At 43.4% G+C, this 24,168-nt stretch overlaps 1 protein-coding gene across 1 annotated transcript in view; it reads right to left on the bottom strand.

The window, feature by feature from the left end:
• The window catches only part of NUFIP2 (nuclear FMR1 interacting protein 2), a 38,383-nt gene that overhangs the window by 13,616 nt on the left and 599 nt on the right, over positions 1–24,168 (bottom strand). The window contains exon 2 of the mRNA XM_055257480.2: positions 16,242–17,963. Within this exon, the coding sequence (XP_055113455.2) occupies positions 16,242–17,963 (1,722 nt within the window). The remainder of the gene's footprint in view (positions 1–16,241; positions 17,964–24,168) is intronic.

Below are 24,168 nucleotides of genomic sequence, written 5' to 3'. Positions count from 1 at the left end.
AGGCTGGTCTTTAACTATTGGGCTCAAGCAATCCTTCCACCTCAGCTACCAAGCCTGGCACTTTTTTTTTTTTTTGAGATGGAGTCTCGCTCTGTCGCCCAGGCCGGAGTGCAGTGGCGTGATCTCAGCTCACTGCAAGCTCCGCCTCCCAGGTTCACGCCATTCTCTTGCTTCAGCTTCCCGAGTAACTGGGACTACTGGTGCCTGCCACTACGCCTGGCTAATTTTTTGTATTTTTAGTAGAGACGCAGTTTCACCATGTTAGCCAGGGCGGTCTCGAACTCCTGATCTTGTGATCCACCCGGCTCGGCCTCCCCAAGTGCTGGGATTACAGGTGTGAGCCACTGCGCCTGGCCAAGCCTGGTACTTTTAAAAAATATTTTTTACAGTACTCTCAGCTTTTTGAAAATTTGTCAGATCCATATACTGGGATCAATTAATAATTCAGGATGAACAAGATAATTATCCAGATAAAATCCCATTCAAGATATCAGAGTGATGAAACCAAATCTGGGAGTATGCAGTAAAGGTGCCAATTGTCCAAGCTTAGTTGTATGGTATGTCCATCAAATCTCTGCGGAGACACCTATCCAAAGAAAGGCAGGAAAATTCCCTTTCTCCTGAGATGTCTAAAAAGGGGAGAACTATAATCAATCTAATCTGGAGAAAAAAAAAAAAAAGATGATGCTCGGGAATTCTAGTCACAGAAATCACACTTAACACTCCAATATAATTTCTTATTCCATTAGTTTCAAACAATGAGGAACAGTTAAATGGTCTTTATTATCTTACAAATTTCTGGATTTCAGAATGGCTTATTTTAAAAAGTCCAAATATAAGCCTTCTCTTGGTTGACCTACTGCAAAAAAAAATTAATCCAATACAACCAATATTTTTTATTTTAGTTAAAGCACAGAAATTTCATATTTTGTAGCAAATAAATTCCTGAAGAATTCTGTATATAGTAATAACTTGATATTCACTTTGTCTACTGCAAAGATAAATCTATATTTAGTCATATGTTGAAAAAAAAATAATTGGCCAGGTGTAGTGGCTCACACCTGTAATCCCAGTACTTTGGGAGGCCAAGGCAGGAGGATCACTTGAGGGACCAGCCTGGGAAACATAGGGAGACCCTGTCTCTATTATTAAAAAATAAATAAAAAAGAAAAAAAGTTAATCCAACTTTTCATGTTAACCACCTATAAGTAACATTTCCTTTTTTCTTCCCCACTGGAAACTCAACCTGTCCCTGCACTTTCCCCTTTTTTTTGAGAATACACTTCAGTTACAGTAACAACACTGTTTTAAAAACAAAGCAAACATACGCATTTTAGAATAAAGAAGACAAAACAACTATTTGCAAACACCCAAGTTGAAGATACTTCTTTACTGCAGCTTGAGGTTTTATTCAAATATTATACATTTAAAAATGATTTATGATAAAATGTTATTACCCTTAAATGTGAGCTCTAGAGTAGTGAGTTTGATCATGACTTCTAAGGGGGAAATAGGGATGTATGATGTACCTATAAAACTAGCTATGAAGCCAAGCTTCTAGCAAAGAAATCAATCAGCATATTCCCGGTGCAGTAGGGCTCACACCTGTAATCTCAGCACTTTGGGAGGCCGAGGCAGGCAGATCACGAGGTAAGGAGTTCGAGACCAGTCTGGCCAACATGGTGAAACCCCGTCTCTACTAAAAATACAAAAATTAGTCAGGCATGGTGGTGCACGCCTGTAATCCCAGCTACTGAGCAGGCTAAGGCAGGAAAACTGCTTGAACCCCGGAGATGGAGGTTGCAGTGAGCTGAGATCGTGCCACTGCACTCCAGCCTGGGCGAAAGAGCAAGACTCCGTCTCAAAACAAAAAAAAGAAAGAAATCAGCATTATCAGAAATGCTGAACTAAGAAGTGAATGCAATTTCCCTTCATGTTACTTAATATTAATTACTTCTTTGACTACTAGCAACTTCATTTACTTGATCAAAATTTAAAAGTTTCCCTGAAACTCAGACAAGGTTAGGATCAGAAAGGGAAAATTAATCAAATAGCATTTGCATGATGCTATGCTTAACCTTAACAAGACTAACAAGAAATGACATGGCCGGGCGCGGTGGCTCTCGCCTGTAATCCCAGCACTTTGTGAGGCCAAGTCAGGTGGATCACCTGAGGTCAGGAGTTCAAGACCAGGCTGACCAACATGGTGAAATCCCATCTCTACTAAAAACACAAAAAACTTAGCGTTAGCCAGGCGTGGTGGTGGGCACCTGTAGTCCCAGCTACTCGGGAAGCTGAGACAGGAGAATCACTTGAACCCGGGAGGCAGAGATTGCAGTGAGCCCAGATCACACCACTGCACTCCAGCTTGGGCAACAGAGCGAGACTGTCTCAAAAAAAAAAAAAAAAAAAAGAAAGAAAGAAAGAAAGAAAGGACATTATCAATAGAACACACAGGAAAGGGATGACATTACATTCTGTCCTTTTAGGTTATGAAAGTCTCAATTCAGATTTTAAATATGAAATGTGTTCATTTGTGTGTTTTTTTTTTTTTTTTTTTGAGACAAGAGTCTTGCTCTGTCACCCAGGCTGGAGTGCGTGGTGCTATGTCAGCTCACTGCAAGCTCCACCTCCAGGGTTCATGCCATTCTCCTGCCTCAGCCTCCCAATAGCTGGGACTACAGGCGCATGCCACCAAGCCCAGCTGTATTTTTAGTAGAGACGGGGTTTCACCGTGTTAGCCAGGATGGTCTCGATCTCCTGACCTTGTGATCTGCCCACCTTGGCCTCCCAAAGTGCTGGGATTACAGGCGTGAGCCGCTGTGCCTGGCCCCTCGTTTGTATGATTTAATGTTTTGACTATCCCTGAGAAGGAAAACAAGTGAATAGTATAAAGAAGGCTAAGGAAGGCAATTTGAATTATACAAAATCATCATACACATACGAGTATCCTTATCTGAAATGTTTGGGACCAGAAGTGTTTTAGATTTTGGAATGTTTCTATCATATTATTGGACAAGGAGCATTTCCTTTTTGAATATCTGAAAAATTCTGGATCTCTAAGCATTTTGGATCTTAGATTCTCAGATTTGGGATGGTCAACCTCAGTAACTGATTCTTTTTCTTTCTTTTTTTTTTTTTGAGAGAGTCTTGCTGTCGCCCAGGCTGAAGAGCAGCAGTGGTACGATCTCAGCTCACTGCAACCTCCACCACCTGGATTCAAGCGATTCTCCTGCCTCAGCCTCCCAAGTAGCTGGGATTACAGGCACATGCCACCAGGCCCAGCTAATATATATATGTGTATATATATGTATATATATACGTGTGTGTGTATGTATATATATATATATGTATATATATACACACACACACGTATATATATATTGGAGACGGAGTCTCACTCTGTCGCCCAGGCTGGAGTGCAATGGTGAGATCTTGGCTCACAGCAACCTCTGCCTCCCAAGTAGCTGGAACTACAGGCGAACGTCACCATACCCAGCTAATTTTTGTAGTTTTAGTAGAGATGAGGTTTCATCATATTGGCCAGGCTGGTCTTGGAACTCCTGACCTCGTGGATCCACCCGCCTCGGCCTCCCAACGTGCTGGGATTACAGGCGTGAGCCACCGCGCCCGGCCAATTTTTGTATTTTTAGTAGACACGGGTTCCGCCATGTTGGCCAGGCTAGTCTCAAACTCTTGACCTCAGGTGATCCACCCACCTTGGCATCCCAAAGTGCTGGGACTACAGGCGTGAGCCATCGCGCCCAGCCTTGATATTTTAACACTGCTCTCTTCTACACACACACACACACACAGCACAAAATCTAACTTGCCAGTTCTTTTTGAAGAGTGATCACAGCATCTAATTATGCAAATATTTATTGAGAAATGCCCACAAGGCCAGACTTAATAGAATCTAAGTAAAAGTTTTTGCTCTTAAGATATACCCAAGTAGGCAATTAGACCTAATAGAACCTAAGTGAAAGTTTTTGCTCTTAAGATATACCCAGTAGGCAATTTTGTCAAAATTCTGTATTTTAAACCACTACCACCACCCAATCTGAAATTTCTTTATATCAAAACTTATATTTAGCTATGCCACTCAAATGAAAAGTTAATGTTCAATTTCCTAGAGCAGACTTTCTACATAATACCTCCCTATCACAATGCTTCCTATAGCGAAATGTCCAGTTATCCACAAGTTCTTAATTCCAAGTTGATTGAAAAAAAAAAATACTACTCACCAGCTCAGGGTATAGATGCAAAACCAAAGAGTCTGCCCTCTGTGAGCTTACTCTAGTAAGCAACTTCATTGGGACGGTGGGTTATCAGTAGGAGCATTAGCAATAAACAAAGGTCGGTGGTATGTGTGTGCTTTAACAAGGTGTGTTTGAGCAGGGGTGAAAAAACAATTACTATGCAACATCTGTTTTTGCAAATAAAGTTTTAATGAGGGCCTGTGCTGGTTCACACCTGTAACTGCAGCACTTTGGGAGGCAGAGGTGGGAGGATCACTTGAGACCAGCCTTAGCAAGATGGTGAGACCCTATGTCTACAAAACATTTAAAAACTAGCTAGGTGTGCTAACAGCACATGCCTGTAGTCTCAGCTACTCAGGAGGCTGAGGCAAGAGGATTGCTCAAGTCCAAGAATTCAAGGAGGCAATGAGCTATGATCATGCCACTGCACTCCAGCCTGGGCAATAAAGTGAGACAACCGTGTCTTAAAAAACGACAACAAAAGTTTTAATTGAACACAGCCACACCCACTGTATATGTACCATCTATGACTGCTTTTGAGCTACAATGCAGAACCAAGTATTGAGTGGTTGCAACAAAGATGCTATGGTTCACAAAGTCACTAAGAATGAGAGATTTAGAGAAAGAACATTATTCAGGGGACAGAGTAAAAAGCTACATATGAAGTAAAGTTTGTTATTCAATTATATAGGTGAAGGGAAGCCACTGAAGAAATCTAAGGTTATTGTACTAAATAGTGATGATTCTTCCAGGTAATGAACAGAACAGATGAAGTAACAATACACAGAGGGTCCAATAAATGTTAAGAAGACATGAAGACAGTATGCGAGATAGAAAAAAAATGGAGATCTTAAGAGAAATGGTCCATATCATCTAATGACAAAAAATTGGGTTAATGCTAATTCACTAAGAGCAGGAAAGAAAAAGCAGGTTTTGGAAGAGAATGAATTCAATTTAATATACATAGAATTGCAGCAATGATATGGAATATATATGGTCTGAACTCAGTTTTTTTGTTTGTTTGTTTTTTTGAGGAGTTTCACTCTTGTTACCCAGGCTGGAGTGCTCGATCTCGGCTCACTGCAACCTCCACCTCCTGGGTTCAGGCAATTCTCCTGCCTCAGCCTCCCAAGTAGCTGGGATTACAGGCATGAGACATCATACCTGGGTAATTTTTTGTATTTTTTTTTGTACAGACAGGGTTTCACCATGCTGGCCAGGCTGGTCTCGAACTCCTGACCTCAGGTGATCCACCTACCTCGGCCTCCCAAAGTGTTGGGATTACAGGCGTGAGCCACCACACCTGGCCTCTGAAGAAGTCTTAAGCCTAGTATATATAGTAACAGAACTGGACGAGATTATCTAGGGAAATTGATGTAACATGAAAAGGGAACTCAAGGAACAACATTTGAGACACAGAGAATGACCCCAGGAGGGTTATAGTAAAGGTGTAGGATATAAGAGTGGGTAGAGTCAAGGAAATTCAAACTAAGGAATTTACAGAGGCAATGTTTAACTCTGGTAAATCTTAACCAAAGGTAAGACACTTGCAACTTTCTAGTTATCTATCTCTTTTTCTCTAGCCCAATGTCATTGCCCTGGCTCAAGCAGTAGTATCTTTTGAACGTTTATGCAGTTGCCTTTTAACTGGCCTCCTTTGCCATTACTCAGGCCTCACTTTCTGTCTTCTACAACCGGGCTAACCATTCTTTTCCTTTAAAAATGTAAATCTGACAGCCGGGTGCAGTGGCTCACATCTGTAATCCCAGCACTTTGGGAGGCTGAGGCGGGCAGATCACTTGCCATCAGGGAGTTCGAGGCCAGCCTGACCAACATGGTGAAACCCTGTCTGTACTAAAAATACAAAAATTAGCCAGAAGTGGTGGTGCGCGCCTGTAATCCCAGCTACTCAGGAGGCTGAGGCAGGAGAATCGCTTGAACCCAGGGGGCGGAGGTTGCAGTGAGCCAAGATCGTGCCACTGCACTCCAGCCTGGGTGACAGAGTGAGACTCCGTCTCAAATATATATCTGAAAGTGACCACATTGCTCAAAACTTTTCAATGGATTCTCACTGCTTACAGCAAAAGCTACTAGCACTGTGAAACTGAATTTGTGTCTCCTAGCACTTGACACAATAGCTAGTACATCAACAGATTAATTAGATAACTAAGTTAAAGGACTTTAAACTTGTACCATTCACCTTCCTTTAAACAAACTGAATGGCTGGCAATCTTCAAACACTATTATTTCCCTCCACCGAAAGTAATCTTACTCTCTGGGCACAATAAACAGACTAACGCCCACTTCTTTTTGGAATCCTGACTGCCCTTCCCTCAGCCTGCCCCCATCTTAGGGGTTCCAATTACACTTGACACAATCTTGGCTCGCTGCAACCTCCACCTCCCAGGTTCAAGCGATTCTCCTGCCTTAGTCTCCTGAGTAACTGAGACTACAGGCACGCGCCATCATGCCCGGCTAATTTTTGTGTATTTTTTTTAGGAGAGATGGGGGTTTCACCATGTTGGCCAGGGTGGTCCCTAACTCCTGACCTCAAGTGATCTGCCACCTTGGCCTCCCAAAGTGCTGGGATTACAGGTGTGAGCTACTGGGCCCAGCCAACAATAGTAATACATTTCTTTCCATATGTTTCACTATTAGACCAAGTTTCTTAATGACACGAACTCTCACCTTTCATCTATTTATCACTACTGCTTCCCACAGGGCTTGGTGCAATAAGCGGATACTGATTTGAACAAATACTATTCATAAGTCAGCCAGGAAGTAATAATATAACTGTAAACTGTATTAGGCAGACCCATTTGGCATTGCTCACACTCAACTTCTTCTGACCTACAAAAATAGCAATTTCATATAGTCAAACTGAACAGATACAGCATTTAGTTATTAAATCCCTCAAGGAAAAAGACTGAAGCTAAAAGGGCTAAAACCAACTAGAAGCTTATTTTTTGCATTTAAAAATGAATAATACTATTGTCTCAGCTAACAGAACATTTTGTTTGTTTGTTTTTTGAGACAGTCTCGCTCTGACGCCCAGACTAGAGGGCAGCAGCACAATCTCGGTTCACAGCAACCTCCGCCTTCCAGGTTCAACAGATTCTCCTGCCTAAGCCTCCGGAGCAGCTGGGACTACAGGCGTGTGCCACCATGCCTGGCTCATTTTTGTATTTTTAGTAGAGACCGGGTTTCACCACACTGGCCAGGCTGGTCTCGAACTCCTGACCTCAGGGGATCTGCCCACCTCAGCCTCCTAAAATGCTGGGATTTGCATGTGCCACCGTGCCTGAACCTAGAACATCTTTCAACAATTAACATCTAAATTAAATGGCTCCACCAGAGATAGATAATAAACCAACATAATGCCAAACAGACTGACTCCCACAACTGAGAACCCCCAAATCAATTTATCACTAATCATGCCTTCCAACCCCTTATTAAGCCATTTTGGATCAAATTCTGTAAAATTCGGCAAGGATGGTGACATGGTAAATTAAAATTCTGCTTTTCCCCTCCTAATTCAGATTTGCCCATTTTATGGATGATTACAGGTTATTATACCATGTTTTGCTATTCTGATTTCCTTTTTCTTAACCAGTCTGCCATACTTGCCTATTCTTTTACAAAGAAGCTTGTCAGAAATTTCTACCACCCCTTTTCAATTTGACAATACCCACAGAGAAATATAGCATGTTTTCAGGCCAGGTGCGGTGGCTTACGGCTGTAATCCCAGCACTTTGGGAGGCCGAGGCAGGTGGATCACCTGAGGTCAGGAGTTTGATACCAGCCTGACCAACATGGTGAAACCTCAGTTTCTACTAAAAATACAAAACTAGCCAAGCGTGGTGATGCAAGCCTGTAATCCCAGCTACTCAGGAGGCTGAGGCAGGAGATTACTTGAACCCAGGAGGCAGAGGTTGCAGTGAGCCGAGATCGTGCCACTGGACTCCAGCCTGGGCAACAAGAGTGACTCTGTCAAAAAGGGAAAGCGAAAGGGAAAGAAAAGAAAAAGAAATACAGCATGTTTGCAAGTAATTCTGAATTAAGGTAGTTAGAAGTCACCACCTTTTCAGTAAACCTCTTAATGAACTCTTCTCTGAAGCTACAACAAACCAGGATAAGAAGAATTATCCAGACTACTCCTAAATAGAAACTTGGAACTCAAGTTGTTTTTGTTATTTTTCTCTTTTCTACTGCTCTACTTATTCTAATCCCGTATACTTTATTATTATTATTTTTTGAGATGGAGTCTTGCTCTGTCGCCCAGGCTAGAGTGCAGTGGCACGATCTCGGATCACTGCAAGCTCCACCTCCCGGGTTGGTTCACACTATTCTCCTGCCTCAGCCTCCCGAGTAGCTGGGACTACAGGCCCCCGCCACCACGCCCGGCTAATTTTTTGTATTTTTAGTAGAGACGGGGTTTCACCATGTTAGCCAGGATGGTCTCGATCTCCTGACCTTGTGATCTGCCCGCCTCGGCCTCCCAAAGTGCTGGGATTACAGGTGTGAGCCACCACACCCGGCCCCCCATGTACTTTATAAGGGTAAAAGTTGCTTGGAATGAAACTGCTACTACTATGATAGTAATAAACAATTTCTGGTTTTGCTACTATCATTATAGTAACAGTGTCTGCTCTTCTTACAGCATAGATGGTTATTTCCCTCACACTCAGGACTTAAGCTAGTGAAATTGGAAGTTAAATTTTAACTTCCAAAAATTCCTTACAAGTGATCTTTCACCAGTATCAAGGTAAATTTATTATTACTGTATTCATAAAGCAGACATCATGAAACATCAAGCAGTCAGTATGGGTGCTAAACAGCCAGTATAAGTTCTCTCACTGGGAGAATGGGGACCTTATCCCCTATTAGGAATTATTTGTTACATTCATTCCTATATGTCCCACATTATTATATCCTCATAAACAGGTATCCTTTCCAAATCTAGGGAATCCAACCAGGGCTAAAATCAAGGCAAATCTTAAAATTGTCAAATTTGCAGGCGCACACTAATAAAATTATTAGAAAGACAGCTGTGATGCCATAGGCATTCAGGAAGCAATTGCAATAAAATGCAGTAAACGTGAAAATACTTATTCACATTGTGTTTAGAAGAGAAAATTTAATATTCAGATCCTTCTTCGAACAAATGTCCAAACTGTATACCTAGTCCCTGTCAATTTTATGGATTAATCATAATTTGTCTCTTCATATCCTGTTTCCCAAATCTTGTTATGTAATCTTATCTGTTCCCTTATGCCCTTTCCCAATCTAAAAGCTTTTTAAAAAAATAAATTATTTTTAAAAATTCAGATCATTTACATGGTTGAAAATACAAAGCAGAAGACCTTTATTATACCTCTACCTGCACTATTCCAAGAAACTGATCTTCTAGTCAACAGAAAAATGGCTTCCAGTCTACCCAAATTGGTGCCATATTAATCTACCTCAACACAGATCTGTAAGCAATTGCTTAATACCGACTGCTTTATGTTTTTGAGACAGGGTCTCACTCTGTTGCACAACCTTGAGTGCAACAGCATGATTATGGCTCACTGCATCTTTGACCTCTTGGGCTTGGAGATATTCTCCATCTCAGCCTCCACATGCCACCATGCCCAGCTAATGCTTAAAATTTTTTTGTAGAAATCAGGACTCGCTGTGTTGCCCAGGCTGATCTCAAACTCCTGGGCTCAAGTGATTTTTCTGCCTCACTTCAAAAATGCTAGGATTACAGGCGAGAGCCACAGTACCCAGACTATTTTTAATTTTTTGAGGTGAAGTCTTGCTCTGTCTCCTAGGCTGGATAGAGTGCAGTGGTGCGATCTCAGCCCACTGCAACTTCCACCTCCCAGATTCAAGCGATTCTCCCACCTCAGCTTCCCAATTAGCGGAGACTACAGGCCTGTGCCACTATGCCTGGCTAATTTTTGTATTTTCATAGAGATGGGGTTTCGCCATGTTGGCCAGGCTGGTCTCAAACTCCTGACCTCAGGTGATCCACCCACCTCGGCTTCCCAACGTGCTGGGATTACAAGTGTGAGCCATGTCTGGCCCCAGCCTATTTTTAAATGAATATTCCAAAATGTCAGCATTTCAAATGCTTCATATCCTTCAGTGCCATAATAGCCATGTAAGACAGATCAACCCAGTTTAAATTGGCACTTTGACCAAACACACAACTCATATCAATTATTATTTCCAAAGACTTGGCTTCAAATGACTTTCAACCATTTCAAAATCAAAAGTTTACTTCAAAGAGTTAGGATCTAGTGTTCAAAGCTTTTAAAGTCAAGTCAAAGAGAGGCTTGCTAAGCATTCTGAGATAACTACTTTTAAGAAGGCACAGTTATATGCCCCAGGTATGTACACTAAGAGCCATCACAAGCTAAGCATGGTGGCTCATGCCTGTAATCCCAGTACTTAAGGAGGCTGAAGCAGAAGGATCACTTGAGGGCAGGAATTCCAGACCAGCCCAGACAACATGGGTGGTAGCGCGAACCTATGGTCCCAGCTACACAGGAGGCTGAGGCGGGAGGATTCCTTAAGCCCAGGAGTTCAAGGATGCAGTGTGCTAGGATCGTACCACTGCATTCCAGCCTGAGTCACAGGGTGAGACCCTGTCTCTTAAAAAAGAGCCATCACAGCCAGGTGTGGTGGCTCATGTCTGTAATCCCAGCACTTTCCGAGACGGAGGTGAGCGGAGCACTTGAGGTCAAGAGTTCAAGACCAGTCTGGCCAACATGGCGAAACCCCGTCTCTACTAAAAATACAAAAAAATTAGCTGGGCACGGTGGTACACGCCTGTAATCCCAGTTACTCGGGAGGCTGAGGTAGAATCGCTTGAACCCAGGAGGCAGAGGTTGCAGCGAGCCAAGATCGCACCATTGTACTCCATCCTGGGTGACAGAGTGAGGCTCTGTCTCAAAAAAAAAAAAAGGAAAAGAAAAGTTAGGACAGGCATGGTGGCCCATACCTGTAATCCTAGCACTTTGGGAGGCTGAGGCAGGAGGATCCCTTGAGGCCAGGAGTTCAAGACCAGCCTAGGTAAAATACACAGACACCGTCACTATATGTGTGTATATATATATATATATATATATATATATATATATATATAAAATACAAAAATTAGCTGGGCAGCTGGGCACGATGGCTCATGCCTGTAATCCTAGCTACTAGGGAGGCTGAGGCAGGAGAAATCGCTTGAACCTGAGAGGCGGAGGTTGCAGTGAGCTGAGATCACGCCACTGCACTCCAGCCAGGGCGAAAGTGCGAGACTCCATCTCAAAAAAATAAAAAAATTAGCTGGGCATTGCGGTCCCAGCTACTCAGGAGGCTGAGGCAGGAGGATCACTTGAGCCCAGGAGCTCTAGGCTACAGTGAGCTATGACCACACCACTGTACTCCAGCCTCAACAACACAGCAACACCCTGTCTCAAAAAAAAAAAAAAAAAAAAGAAAGAAAAGTTAATGGCATAACATATAACATATATAAAAAGCTAAAAGAGGCCAGGCATGGTGGCATACACCTCATACACCTGTAGTACTAGCTACTCGGGAGGCTGAGGAAGGAGAGCTTGAGCCCAGTTCCAGGCTGCAATGAGCTATGATAGTGCCCACTGCACTCCAGCCTGGGTGACAATGAGATCCTGTCTCTTTAAAAAACAGCTAAAAGGAAAATCCCAAGAATTAGAATCCACACAAATCCCCCACCCCTCTTTTTTTTTTTTTTTTTTTTGAGACGGAGCCTTGCTCTGTCGCCCAGGCTGGAGTGCAGCGGCACAATCTCAGCTCACTGCAACCTCCACCTCCCGGGTTCATGCCCTTCTCCTGCCTCAGCCTCCCGAGTAGCTGGGACTACAGGCGCCCGTTACCATCCCGGCTAATTTTTTGTATTTTTAGTAGAGACGGGGTTTCACCGTGTTAGCCAGGATGGCCTCGATCTCCTGACCTTGTGATCCACCTGCCTCAGCCTCCCAAAGTGCTGGGATTACAGGCTTGAGTCACCGTACCCGGCACAAATCCCCTTTTTATGCTCTACTGTATCTTTACTTCATACCCTCAATTGTACTTAACACTCAAATTTTTAAAAATCCATAGTACGCTTAAGGTTCCAAGTAATTGCTTAATCTAAAAACTTCCTGTATACAAAAAAGCCCTTGCCAGAAGCTGCCGCCATGCACTTTGACTTCCCAGCTGCCAAAACCTTGAGTCAAATAAACACCTTTCTTTGTTGGGTGCAGTGGCTCACACCTGTAATCCCAGCACTTTGGGAGGCCAAGGCAGGTGGGCTCACAAGGTCAGGAGACCAGCCTGATCAACACGGTAAAACCCTGTCTCTACTAAAAATACAAAATTAGCCAGGCGTGGTGGCGTGCACCTGTAATCCCAGCTACTCAGGAGGCTGAGGCAGGAGAATTGCTTGAACCCAAGGGGCGGAGGTTGCGGTGAGCTGAGATTGTGACACTGCACTCCAGCCTGGGCGACAGAGCAAGACCCCATCTCAAAAAAAAGAAAAAAAAAAAAAAAAAAAAAAAACACCAAAAAACAAAATAAACACATCTTTCTTCATATAAATTAAATAAATAGCGCACCATTCTTAAAGAAGTGGCATAATGCACTCTCTTACCCACTATTTCCAAATTAAGTTGCTGAAGGGCTTATTTTTGAAGTCAGGAGAAATGCAGAGAACTTCCAAATCCTAAGCCCAACTTCAACTACTCAGAGATTACTACTGAACACTTGAAAACTACACTAAAGCACAAAGAAAATAATACAGATGTTCTTAAAGGATATTCCAGTAGCCCAACTGATTATTACTTCTTTTAGAGTTAACTTAAAAAAAAAAAAAAGCCTTCACTTACAAAAGATCTTCAAATCTAATTCAAGTAAAGAAAAATGAGTGGCCAATGGACCACTAATGGACCAATCAACATTTGGCAGGAATTCAAAGAACTTACTACTCTGGAACCTAACTGAACTGAGTATTATTTATTGTTCTAGAGGGGTAAATATTTTGATACCAATCTAATTTCCAATCATGTCCAAATACAAAACTCAAGATGACACTTTACCTAAAGCAAATTTTTTCATTAATACCAGCAAAACTAAATATAACTGCACCCATATAGGGGTATTCAGCTTATCTAAATACCACTGATTTCATATTCAGTTAGCTCATGGATAGGGAAAATGCATAAAGAGTAAATTCAAGTTAACATTCCCATTTAAACTATGGCCTGCAATTCCACATAATAGAAATTATACATAAAAACTATTAACCAGTTACCTAATGGAACATATCCCACACATTTTGTTGTTTTGTTTTGAGACAGGGTCTCACTCTTTTGCCCAGGCTTGAATGCAGTGGTGCAAACATAGCTCACTGCAGACCTGGATCTCCCAGGGACAAGTGATCCTCCCTCCTAAGCCTCCCAAATAGCTGGGACTACACATTGTTGCCCAGGCTGGTCTCAACTCCTGAGCTCGAGTGATCCTCCCACTTCAGCCTCCCAAAGTGCTGGGATTACAGACATGACCCACCACACTGGGCCTCCCAAAATATTTTGGAGGTGGTAAGAGAACATAACACAACCAGATATCCTCTCAGGCTCACACAATGATCACCAGTGCAAAATACTTCGGTAAACATTTTCCAGTAATAGTCTCTAGAGGGCAGACGGCACAGAAAACAATACCAAAAAACCCAACTCTCCTGGCAGAGGTTAACTAATGTATAATACATGTCTTAAAAAACAAAGCATTTATCTTTTTGCCCTAACATTCCTAAAAACAACCAACTCCTGTATTTACCTCCAAAGAGCAGAGCTGGAGAATAAGTGAAATCAGGTAAATGTTATCTGTGAGGATTCCTGTTCTTAAACTTCCATTAAGTAATTCTACTACTTCCATTTTTAAGGAAGTAAAATGATATTAAAAGGACATCTATTTATTATACTCAATGTCTTCCAGCTTGCAGATAAGGAAAGGTATGCAGACTAGGAAATTTGCTTAAAAGTCACATAAATCGCTTTGTTATTCATCCCTGAGGCAGTATTTCTTCCAGAGAGAATATGGTAATTACCCAGTTCCCACAATCTGGTATGGTCCCCTTTCCCTGCAATTCCAAGTCACTGCCTAAATGAGCCATTGTTAAAATGGGAATGTGCACTATGTATTAAGCGTGCACATGCATGCATGGAGTATGCATTTCTGTTAGAGAAAGGAGGAAGAGGTAGGAAAGTACGGGAAGACTGAAACCCACTGTTCTCAAAAGCAAAAGGATATAAACATCATCGTTAAACCTCATTATTTGCTCTAAGGATTTAGATTACAGTTATGTCATACAGCGAATTTTGCTTTAAGACACAAATCACATTCTAAGAAAGTGATTAACGTGAGGCCTGGCACGGTGGCTCACACCTGTAATCTCAGCACTTTGGGAGACCCAGGTGGGTGGATCACTTGAGGTCAGGAGTTTGAGACCAGCCTGGCCAACACGGTGAAACCTCATCTCTACTAAAAATACAAAAATTAGCCAGGCCTGGTGGTGGGCACCTGTAATCCCAGCTATGTGGGAAGCTGAGGCAGGACAATCGCTTGAACCTGGGAGGTGGAGGCTGCAGTGAGTCAAGATTGCGCCACTGCATTCCAGCCTGGGTGACAAGAGTGAGACTCCATCTCAAAAAAAAAAAAAAAAAAAGAAAAGAAAAGAAAGTTATTAGCATGAAACTCGAAAGATACCTGGTTCCCTTTAAACTTGGGCTTTAGGGCTATGAAAAGGAGAATCCCAAGAGCCTGGTCTCAACTATGCTAATCGTACTTGACACTGTAATTTGTCTAACTTATTTTCCAGTTACAAACTGGCATCCATTACTCCTTCTAAGACTTATCAGACTCCTCTTCAAAAACAGTGCTTCTACTCATTTTAATCAAATTAGAACTATTAAATGAGCTCACTAATAAAGACGCATATGATATAAAAAGCAAAGGAGAGGCTGGGCGCAGTGGCTCACATCTGTAATCACAGCACTTTGGGAAGCAGAGGTGGGCGGATCACGAGGTCAGAAGTTTGAGATCAGCCTGGCCAACAGGGTCCGTCTCTACTAAAAATACAAAAATTAGCTGGGCGTGGTGGCACATGGCTGTAATCCCAGCTACTCGGGAGGCTGAGGCAGGAGAATCACTTGAACCCAGGAGGCGGAGGTTGCAGTGAGCCGAGATCGCACCACTGCACTCCAGCCTGGGTGACAGACTGAGACTCTGTCTCAAAAACAAATAAACAACTGGGCGTGGTGGCTCACACCTGTAATCCCAGCACTTTGGGAGGCCAAGGCAGGTGGATCACAAGGTCAAGAGATCAAGACCATCCTGGCCAACATGGTGAAACCCCATCTCTACTAAAAATACAAAAATTAGCCAGGCGTGGTGGTGCCTGCCTGTAATCTCAGCTACTAAGGAGGCTGAGGCAGGAGAATCACTTGAACCTGGGAGGCGGAGGTTGCAGTGAGCCGGGATTACGCCACTGCGCTCCAGCCTGGCAAGAGAGTGAGACTCCGTCTTAAAGAAAAAAAACACAAAACAAACAAAAAGGCCAAGACAAAAAAAGCCACGGAAGGAGAACATATGCTCAATAAAATTTTTTTCAAGCACTCAGTCAGGAGAAAATATAACATCAACAAACTTTAAGCAAGTTCTCCTCACTTCTATTCTTTGAACCAGGTAGGTCAATTATGTTTGTATTTTTTAAAATCCTTTTAAGTTGGAAAAGTGAACATTTCTTCTAAATTTTAATCATACTAGTTCCAAGGACCCTGAATTAGTTTGACGCCAGCTGCTTATCCACATTGTCATTCTCTTAAAATACTCTTAATATGAACAACTAATTCTCTTAAAATTCTCTTAATATAAACAATATACTAAATTGGCCAATAAAAATCTTTGTATAGGAAACAAATGAGTTACCTTTAGTGTGATATACAATAGCAGCCCTCAGGTCAAAAGAACCCCAGCTATCATTCCTTTCTAGGCCTCTCTGGTATCTCTGTTCTTTGGCAGAGCCTAACAAAGTGTTCGTAGGAGAGGCCAGAGGATTTTGACTTTCTATCTCGTAGTCCTTTGAGAGAAACACTAAAGCACCTTGACTACTGGTGTCTGCTTTCTGCAGGTCACCTATATGACTGGGTTCCAAGGATAAGGCTCCACTCTCACTAGTAGTCCCAGATTTTAGAATGCTACCCAGAACTTGAGGACTAGTCCGTTTCTCCAGCTCGTAAGCCTTGGGAAACACAGGATGCTCAGTTCCTGAGGGAATTATTTCAGCACCCTGTGAGACCAAAGCGGCAGGATATTCTCCTTGAAATGTCACCTCCATCACTTTATGCTCTGATGACTTCCCAATAACAGTCTCAGGGCCAGCACTGGGCTCATTTATAAATGATAAACCCCACTGATTCTGGAAGATATCCCCCAGGTTTTGCTGATCTGTCTGAGAGGGCAGATCCACTTGTGCTGTGCTCAACAGCATAGTTTGCATATTTGAAGGATAGATAAAAAGGCTAGTCTTAATTTGTTCAACAGCTGCTGAAGTTAGACTCATGTCCTGGAGAACTGAATCTGTTCCAGAAGAGATGGGTGTTAGAGTACTAGCAGCAGTAGTTAGCAGTGGCTGACCCCCTGGAGGATAAACATTTGCATCAGTCCCTGCTAAAACAGGCCCATTAGAAAAGTTGGCAGAAGTAACAGATTTCAGCGCTGACATAGGGACCTGGGATAAGCGACTTGATGATTGGGTCTGAGTTTCCCCAGTAGATGATGATGATGAAGATGAAGTTGGTGACACAGAAGAGTTCTGTATAGTTTTGTTGAGGTTTTCCTTAACTTTGCTTGCATAACTTATTTTAGGAACTATTTTAGCACTGCTATTGTCCACTGGAAAAACTGGGGGTGGTTTAAATAGGGTCCACGAGTCCTCTTTGGAGGCAACAGCTGAAGCATGCTTTCCTTTGGGCCGATCATCAAACTTTTTGCTGCTCACACCAGGTTTACTATCTGAGCTTTTCCGAAGCATATCACCCACAGCAGGTTTTCCTCGACTTCTTCCTCCAGGCCCAGTTTCATACTTCCAAATGGGCTTCGAACCATCTACTCGATTTCCCTTTTGTTCACTATAGTCAGGCTTGAAAGTTTCAAGTCCCTGTTTTAAGGTTGGGACACTGGTCTCTTGTTGCATTATTTTGTCCTGCACTATATTAAGGTTTTCACAACCCTTGGCACTATTGCGCCTAGCTTTCCTTTTTTTAGGAGTTGTATATCCGCTCTCAGATCCACTACCATCATTATCTGCTCCTTTACCCATATAACCATTAGTAATATAACCAGAATTATTCGTTACCACACCATTTGGAATTGGTATAGTATCAGACTTATCTACAGACTGATTCTCTCCAGATTTATTTTCATAAGACTTCCCATTCTTTTTGTCCATACTGTTTTTCTGAATGAAATTCTTGGTTTTAATTCCTGCTTTCCCAAAGGTGTTGGCCTTTACAGTCTGCTTCAGGCTAGTGTCTACAACTTGCTGGTTGCCATTGAGGACCCTGGAAATAGGGTTGGTGGCTTCATCAGAACTCAGATTCTTTAAAGATATTTCTCTTTCTCCAGCATTACCGTTTAGTTCACCATAGCCTAGGGGAGGGGAAAAAAAAGGGTTTATTAAAAAAAAAATCACAACATGTAAATTACACTAATACCTAACATTTAAGAACTGTTTATTTACTGTATGCTAGACACTATGCTATGAGCTGTAGCTTTATATTATTTAACATCTCTATGAGAAGACACCTGTCAGCCCCATTTTCAGACTAGGAAATGCAATCTACTGCTAAGTAAAGCAAGAGGTAGAACTCAGCCAAGATTCAAACCAAAGTCTGAGGCCAGAGAAAACAAGACCTCTTAAGCGGTATGCCAAATACCTCTCATCTAACAGAATCAATCTACCCATCACTCTCACGAGGCTGTTATAAAATTTTCTTTTTCCGAGATGGAGTCTTGCTCTGTCGCCCAGGCTGGAGTGCAGTGGCGCTATCTCTGCTCACTGCAAGCTCCGCCTCCCGGGTTCACGCCATTCTCCCGCCTCAGCCTCCAGAGTAGCTGGGACTACAGGCGCCCGCCACCACGCTTGGCTAATTCTTTTTTGTATTTTTAGTAGAGACAGGGTTTCACCATGTTAGCCAGGATGGTTTCGATCTCCTGACCTCGTGATCCGCCCATCTCGGCCTCCCAAAGTGCTGGGACTACAGGCACGAGCCACGCACCCGGCCTAAAATTTTCTTTACAATTCAGAGCAGAGATGCCCTCTGGGCAAAAATCAAGTTTTATTGAAACAGTATTACAAGGAAATTAAAGACTTCATTTCTACAAAACCATAAATAGCTGGTAGTCACTATCAGCAGTTTCCAATGCATCTATCAGACAAATATCTAACACTTGTGAACTTTTTCTAAAGTATTCTTAAATTGCATTTTGACATTTCCCAGATATTGGATCATATTGTTAATATGTGAAACCAAAATATCTATGTACCAAGGTTTCCAACCTTTATAAAACATATTTTCTTCATTTTACATTCGGACAAACAGACTTTAAGAGAGATGAAGTAAACTGCCAGAGTCAAAGTGACAGAACTGGAAATCTGAGCTCCAGTCTATCTGCAATCCATGGTTTCCTACCGCTATGCAATACTGCCTTGACTCAAAAGATGCAATGAGAAAATATTTACTAACAAAACTACAATAAAAAGCATCCAATTTTTTAGTGTTATGGTATTCAGGTTTAATTAAAAATCTTCAACTGCCAGCCTGGGCGCAGTGGCTCACGCCTGTAATCCCAGCACTTTGGGAGGCAGAGGCGGGCGGATCACGAGCTCAGGAGATAAGACCATCCTGGCTAACATGGTGAAACCCCATCTCTACTAAAAATACAAAAAATTAGCCTGTCTGGTGGCGGGCACCTGTAGTCCCAGCTACTCGGGAGGCTGAGGCAGGAGAAAGGCGTGAACCCGGGAGGCGGAGCTTGCAGTGAGCCGAGATTGCGCCACTGCACTCCAGCCTGGGTGACAAGAGCGAGACTCCATCTCAAAAAAATAAAAAAAATAAAAATAAAATAAGTATCTTCAACTGCCAGTGGATCATGTCTGTAAACATAGCACTTTGGGAGGCCAAGGCAGGCGGACTGCTGGAGTTCAAGACCAGCCTGGGCAACATGGAGAAACCCTGTCTCTACTACAAATACAAAAATTAGCTGGGCGTGGGGCATGTGCCTACACTCCCAGCTGGGGGTGCTGAGGGAGAAGAACAGCTTGAACCCAGGAGATCGAGGCTGCAGTGAACATGCACTGAGATGCCACAACTGCCTTCTAGCCTGGGTGACAAAGTGAGACCCTCTTTCAAGAAAAAAAAAAAAAAAAAACCTTCAACCACCATAAAAAGTCAATTCTATTATAGGTGATTCAAATAGTTTTCCACTGTAACAAAATGGTGCTATTAGTTATCTACCTTTTTATGAAATGTTCACAAAAGCATCTTGAGCTCAAGTCATTAGCAACAGATATACAGGCCGGGTGCAGTGGCTAACGCCTATAATCCCAGCACTTTGGGAGGCCAAGGTGGGTGGATCATTCGAGGTCAGGAGTTCGGGATCAGCCTGACCAACATGGTGAAACCCCGTCTCTACTAAACATATAAAATTGGCCAGGCATGGTGGTGCACGCCGTAATCCCAGCTACTTGGAAGGCTGAGGCAAGAGAATGGCTTGAATCCGGGAGGCGGAGGTTGCAGTGACCCCAGATTGGGCCATTGCACCCCAACCTGGGCAACAAAAGCAAAATTCCGCTTCAAAAAAAAAAAAAAGAAAAGAAAAAAGAGAGATACACAATAGACGGACACTCCACACACATTTAAGGCAGCAGAAATGAGGAGTCTAATAGGAATACTGCTATTTTCATAAGTCTGAGAACCATTGTTCCAAAATAAGTTAATGTAGAAGTCTATTAGATTCACAACAGGACTTATTCATTCTACATTAGAAAAAAAGGTACAAATACTAAAACTGAACAAATAAAGGCATTTTCTTCTACTGTATTAAAGTAACCCAAGAAAACATACTCAAGGCATAATCATTCCTAAAACAGACTGGCACAAAACTTGTACCATGAGAGAATACATCTTGTAAGAGTTTTTTTTTTTTTTTTTGAGACAGACTCTCGCTCTGTGGCCCAGGCTGAAGTGCAATGATGTGATCCCAGCTCACCACAACCTCCGCCTCCCAGATTCTCCTGACTCAGCCTCCTGAGTAGCTGGGATTACAGGCATGCACCACAATGCCCAGTTTCACCATGTTGGCCTGGCTGGTTTTGAACTCCTGACCTCAAGTGATCCGCCCGCCTGGGCCTCCCAAAGTGCTGGGATTACAGGTGAGAGCCACCACACCAGCCCCTTCAATTTCTTAGAACTCTTAAGAGTTCTTAGATTCCACAGGGTTACATTTTTAAAAATTTTTTGGCTGCTGGAAAAGCTATGATAGCCAATCAAATCAAATTTTTGGTGGCACAGTTTTAACTATGAAACAGGAAGAAAGAGATGATTGCTTAGGATGTTTTCTAAAAGCTTTTTTCCTCAGAAAAATGCCAGATGCAGTGGCTCACATCTGTAATCCCAGCACTTTAGGATCCCAGGCAGGTGGATCACTTGAGGTCAGGAGTTTGAGACCAGTCTGGCAAACATGGTGAAGTCCTATCTCTACTAAAAAAAAAGAATTAGCTGGGCGTGGTAGTGTATGGCTGTAATCCCAGCTACTCGGGAGGCTGAGACAGGAGAGTCACTTGAACCCAGGAGACAGAGGTTGCAGTGAGCCGAGATCATGCCACTGCACTCCAGCCTGGGCCAGAGTGAGACTGTCTCAAAAAAAAAAAAAAAAAGAAAAGAAAAAGAAAAAAAGAAAGAAAAGCATAAAGTTCCTAAATAAAGGCTCTCATCATTTTTAACAGATGTAACTTTATCTCCTTACCTAACTCTGGAGGGAATACAAGACCTACCTATATCATTTAACATGCTAACAGGTTAAACAAAGGTTTATATCCTTGGGCCCATTAGTCACAACTTTTCAGATTTCAATTAAAGATGAGCAATCTGAAACAGCAAAAAATCCAATCTCCAAACTGAGCTGAACCAAAGCTAACTAGAATAATTCTTCCTAAGATTACTAGTATGTAGTGACTCAAGATATTGGAAATCACCAAACAATGCAAAACCGGCTTAGAAGCCACTGTGCTCCCACCCGCAAGTTTTAATAACAACAAAAAAAAGAAAATCTCGTTTAACTACATCAAGTTTTTCTCATAACAACCTTGTTGATATGTATGAAGTATGCCAGAAAGAAATTTTCTTTTTAAATAGTAGATATTTAAGAAAAATGTAAACATTATAGAATGAATTTAAGAAATTAAAGGACTCCTAGCACTTTTATTATTTAGGGCTGCTTATACTAACCCGACTTCCAAAAGACTCAGCGAAACTTGAGTCCTGATAAATCCAGCTTTTCAATTAGAAACAAATTACTCAACACATTTGGCCGCCTCTTGCGCCCTCTTCTGGATAAAACAAAACTGTTCCTCTTTAGGTTTGTGAGTAATGGATTACCAAAGCCTACCTCAACATGTTACAGATAAATTTCAAAAATATTGTAATGTTTTCTTGGTTATTAGCATTATGCATGTCAAAGCAACAGTACTGTGACCAAACCATACATTCGCCCCAAATTGTTTACATTCTGTCAAAACTGCTAATTCCAGTTTCCTCCTCTTTATTCACCCCTTCCAAGATAAGAAATATTTGGAGGAATACCACCTTGAATGGTTCAGGGGTTGCTTCTTTATGTAGAGAGAAGTCCGGCAAGAGTATATTAACCTGACCGATGAGATACAATTTTTCAATCTCAACAGTAATATTGCCTTATGCAGCCATAATATGGTAGTATTTTCTCATCTTTTGAACAAGATCTAATGCTAAAAAATCTAGTTATACAGTCCCTAACAGTTTTTAAACTGTTCCAAATCTTTAGGATTAAACACCTAACTCGCGTGTATGTGTTCACTTCTATTGCATACTATCGGGTCCCTACGAAGTCCCAAGATGGAAAATCTGACATTCTAATTTCAGTCCTCAAGTTACAATCTGCAATAAAAAAGCACTTATTCTCCAGCTCTCAACAATTCCTTCTATCAAATTCGATATGCTGGGTTTAACATACGCTTTCTTACACTTCATTTCTCTTCAATTTATAAAGAGCCCTTATTTTTTAAAATCTGCATGTGTTATAAACTTTTAAACTCACTTCTCGTGAAATACCTTCTTACATGACTTTTACCCTCAATTTCTCGTTTGTTAAGATTAGTTTGGGGATCAATATCGATTTTAAAATACAGAAAACACCTTTCTAACACGGAGAGAAGCCTCATCCGAGGCAAGATGGTAGTAATCTAACCTCATGGATGAGCCACTTGGGTTCACCCTTAAGGACAAGAAAGAGGGGTCAAAAAGCTCGCACTCTTCCCCATTCTAGCATTTTTAAAAATCCCTCACCTCAAAGACACTACCCAAGCTCAGAAGGTAAGTGCTGGGTGGGGAGGGGAATGGAACAAGGTTTTTGGATTTTTTTTTTTTTTTATAGAAAATGAGCTGCTAGGAGGAAAAGGCCCAAGTGAAAGCCTCAGAGGCGGAGTCGTGAGCGAACCTGGCAGGAGAAGAGGTTCCTGTGGCAGAGAAACTCGTGACCGGGGAGCTGGGTTCCCGCTGGGTACCCCACCCGGCCTCAGGCACCGCCTCTACCCAAAATGAATCCCCCCGCCGCCCCCCCAGGCCTCCTGCCCTAGGAGCGCCACGGCCGCCGCCCGCGGCCTCCTTCCCCCTCAGCTCCGCTTCGAGGCCGGCTCCCCGGCCCAACTGCCCGCGCCTCCCGCCGCACCCGGGAGCGGGAAACGCGGCCGCTGGCGCGCGGGGCCCTGTGCAGGCCGCTCCCCTCGTGGCCGCTTCCCTCCCCCACCCCAACCACCCCCGCCCCTCACCCCAGGGACCCGCCCGGGGCCGCGCGCCGCCACCGGGTTACACAACCCCGGCCGGCGACGGGGGGAGGGGCGGCCGCGGAGCGGGGGGCGCCGGAGCCCCCGCAGTGCACAGGGCGAGGCTGCGGCCGGTGGTGATCCCGGGTCACCCGGCTCCGCCGCCCCGTGTGGCCCTCGACACCCTTCCCCCTCCGCTCCTCAGTGGGCCGGAGTCGGTGACAGGAATCGGCTTCCAACATGGCGGACAGGAAGCGGCCCCGCGAGGAGGAGAGAACATTCCAGCCGCGCCGGCTCTGGGGGGAGCGGGCGCGGGGTGCCGGCCTCGGGAGGAGCCGCGGGACAAGACTGCGGGGTCTGGCGCCCAAAAAGGGCGTTTAGTGGTGGAAATGACCCATGAAATGAGGGGTCCCAATAGCCCCCCCCCGGAGACGGGGAGCCCCAAGGCCACAGGTGGGCTTGGGGTGGCGGGTGAGGGGCACTTCCTCAACTCAGCCTACCTACCCACTCCTCGACGCCTGCAAAAGGGTCTCGCGACACCATCCGAGTCGGGATTCGCTAGGCCTTCCTGAGTTACACCTCGAGGGATTTTTTTGGGGGGTAGGTTTACCCCATCTCACGGCCCCCAAATTGAGGTAACTCCAGGGACGAAGGGAGGTGAATGAGAAAAGAATAATGAGGTTGGACTTGTAAGGCCGACCCAGCGGGTCTCCCTTCAGCCGGGGCCGGGGCCGGGGCCAGGAAGGTCACGCTGGCCTGGCTGGGCCTCTCCCATGC

The sequence above is a fragment of the Symphalangus syndactylus genome, chromosome 20 (genome assembly GCF_028878055.3).
Source record: "Symphalangus syndactylus isolate Jambi chromosome 20, NHGRI_mSymSyn1-v2.1_pri, whole genome shotgun sequence".
In the NCBI taxonomy this organism is placed as follows: domain Eukaryota; kingdom Metazoa; phylum Chordata; class Mammalia; order Primates; family Hylobatidae; genus Symphalangus; species Symphalangus syndactylus.
Note: the sequence above shows the minus strand (reverse complement) of the source record. Positions and strands in the feature narration are given on the sequence as shown.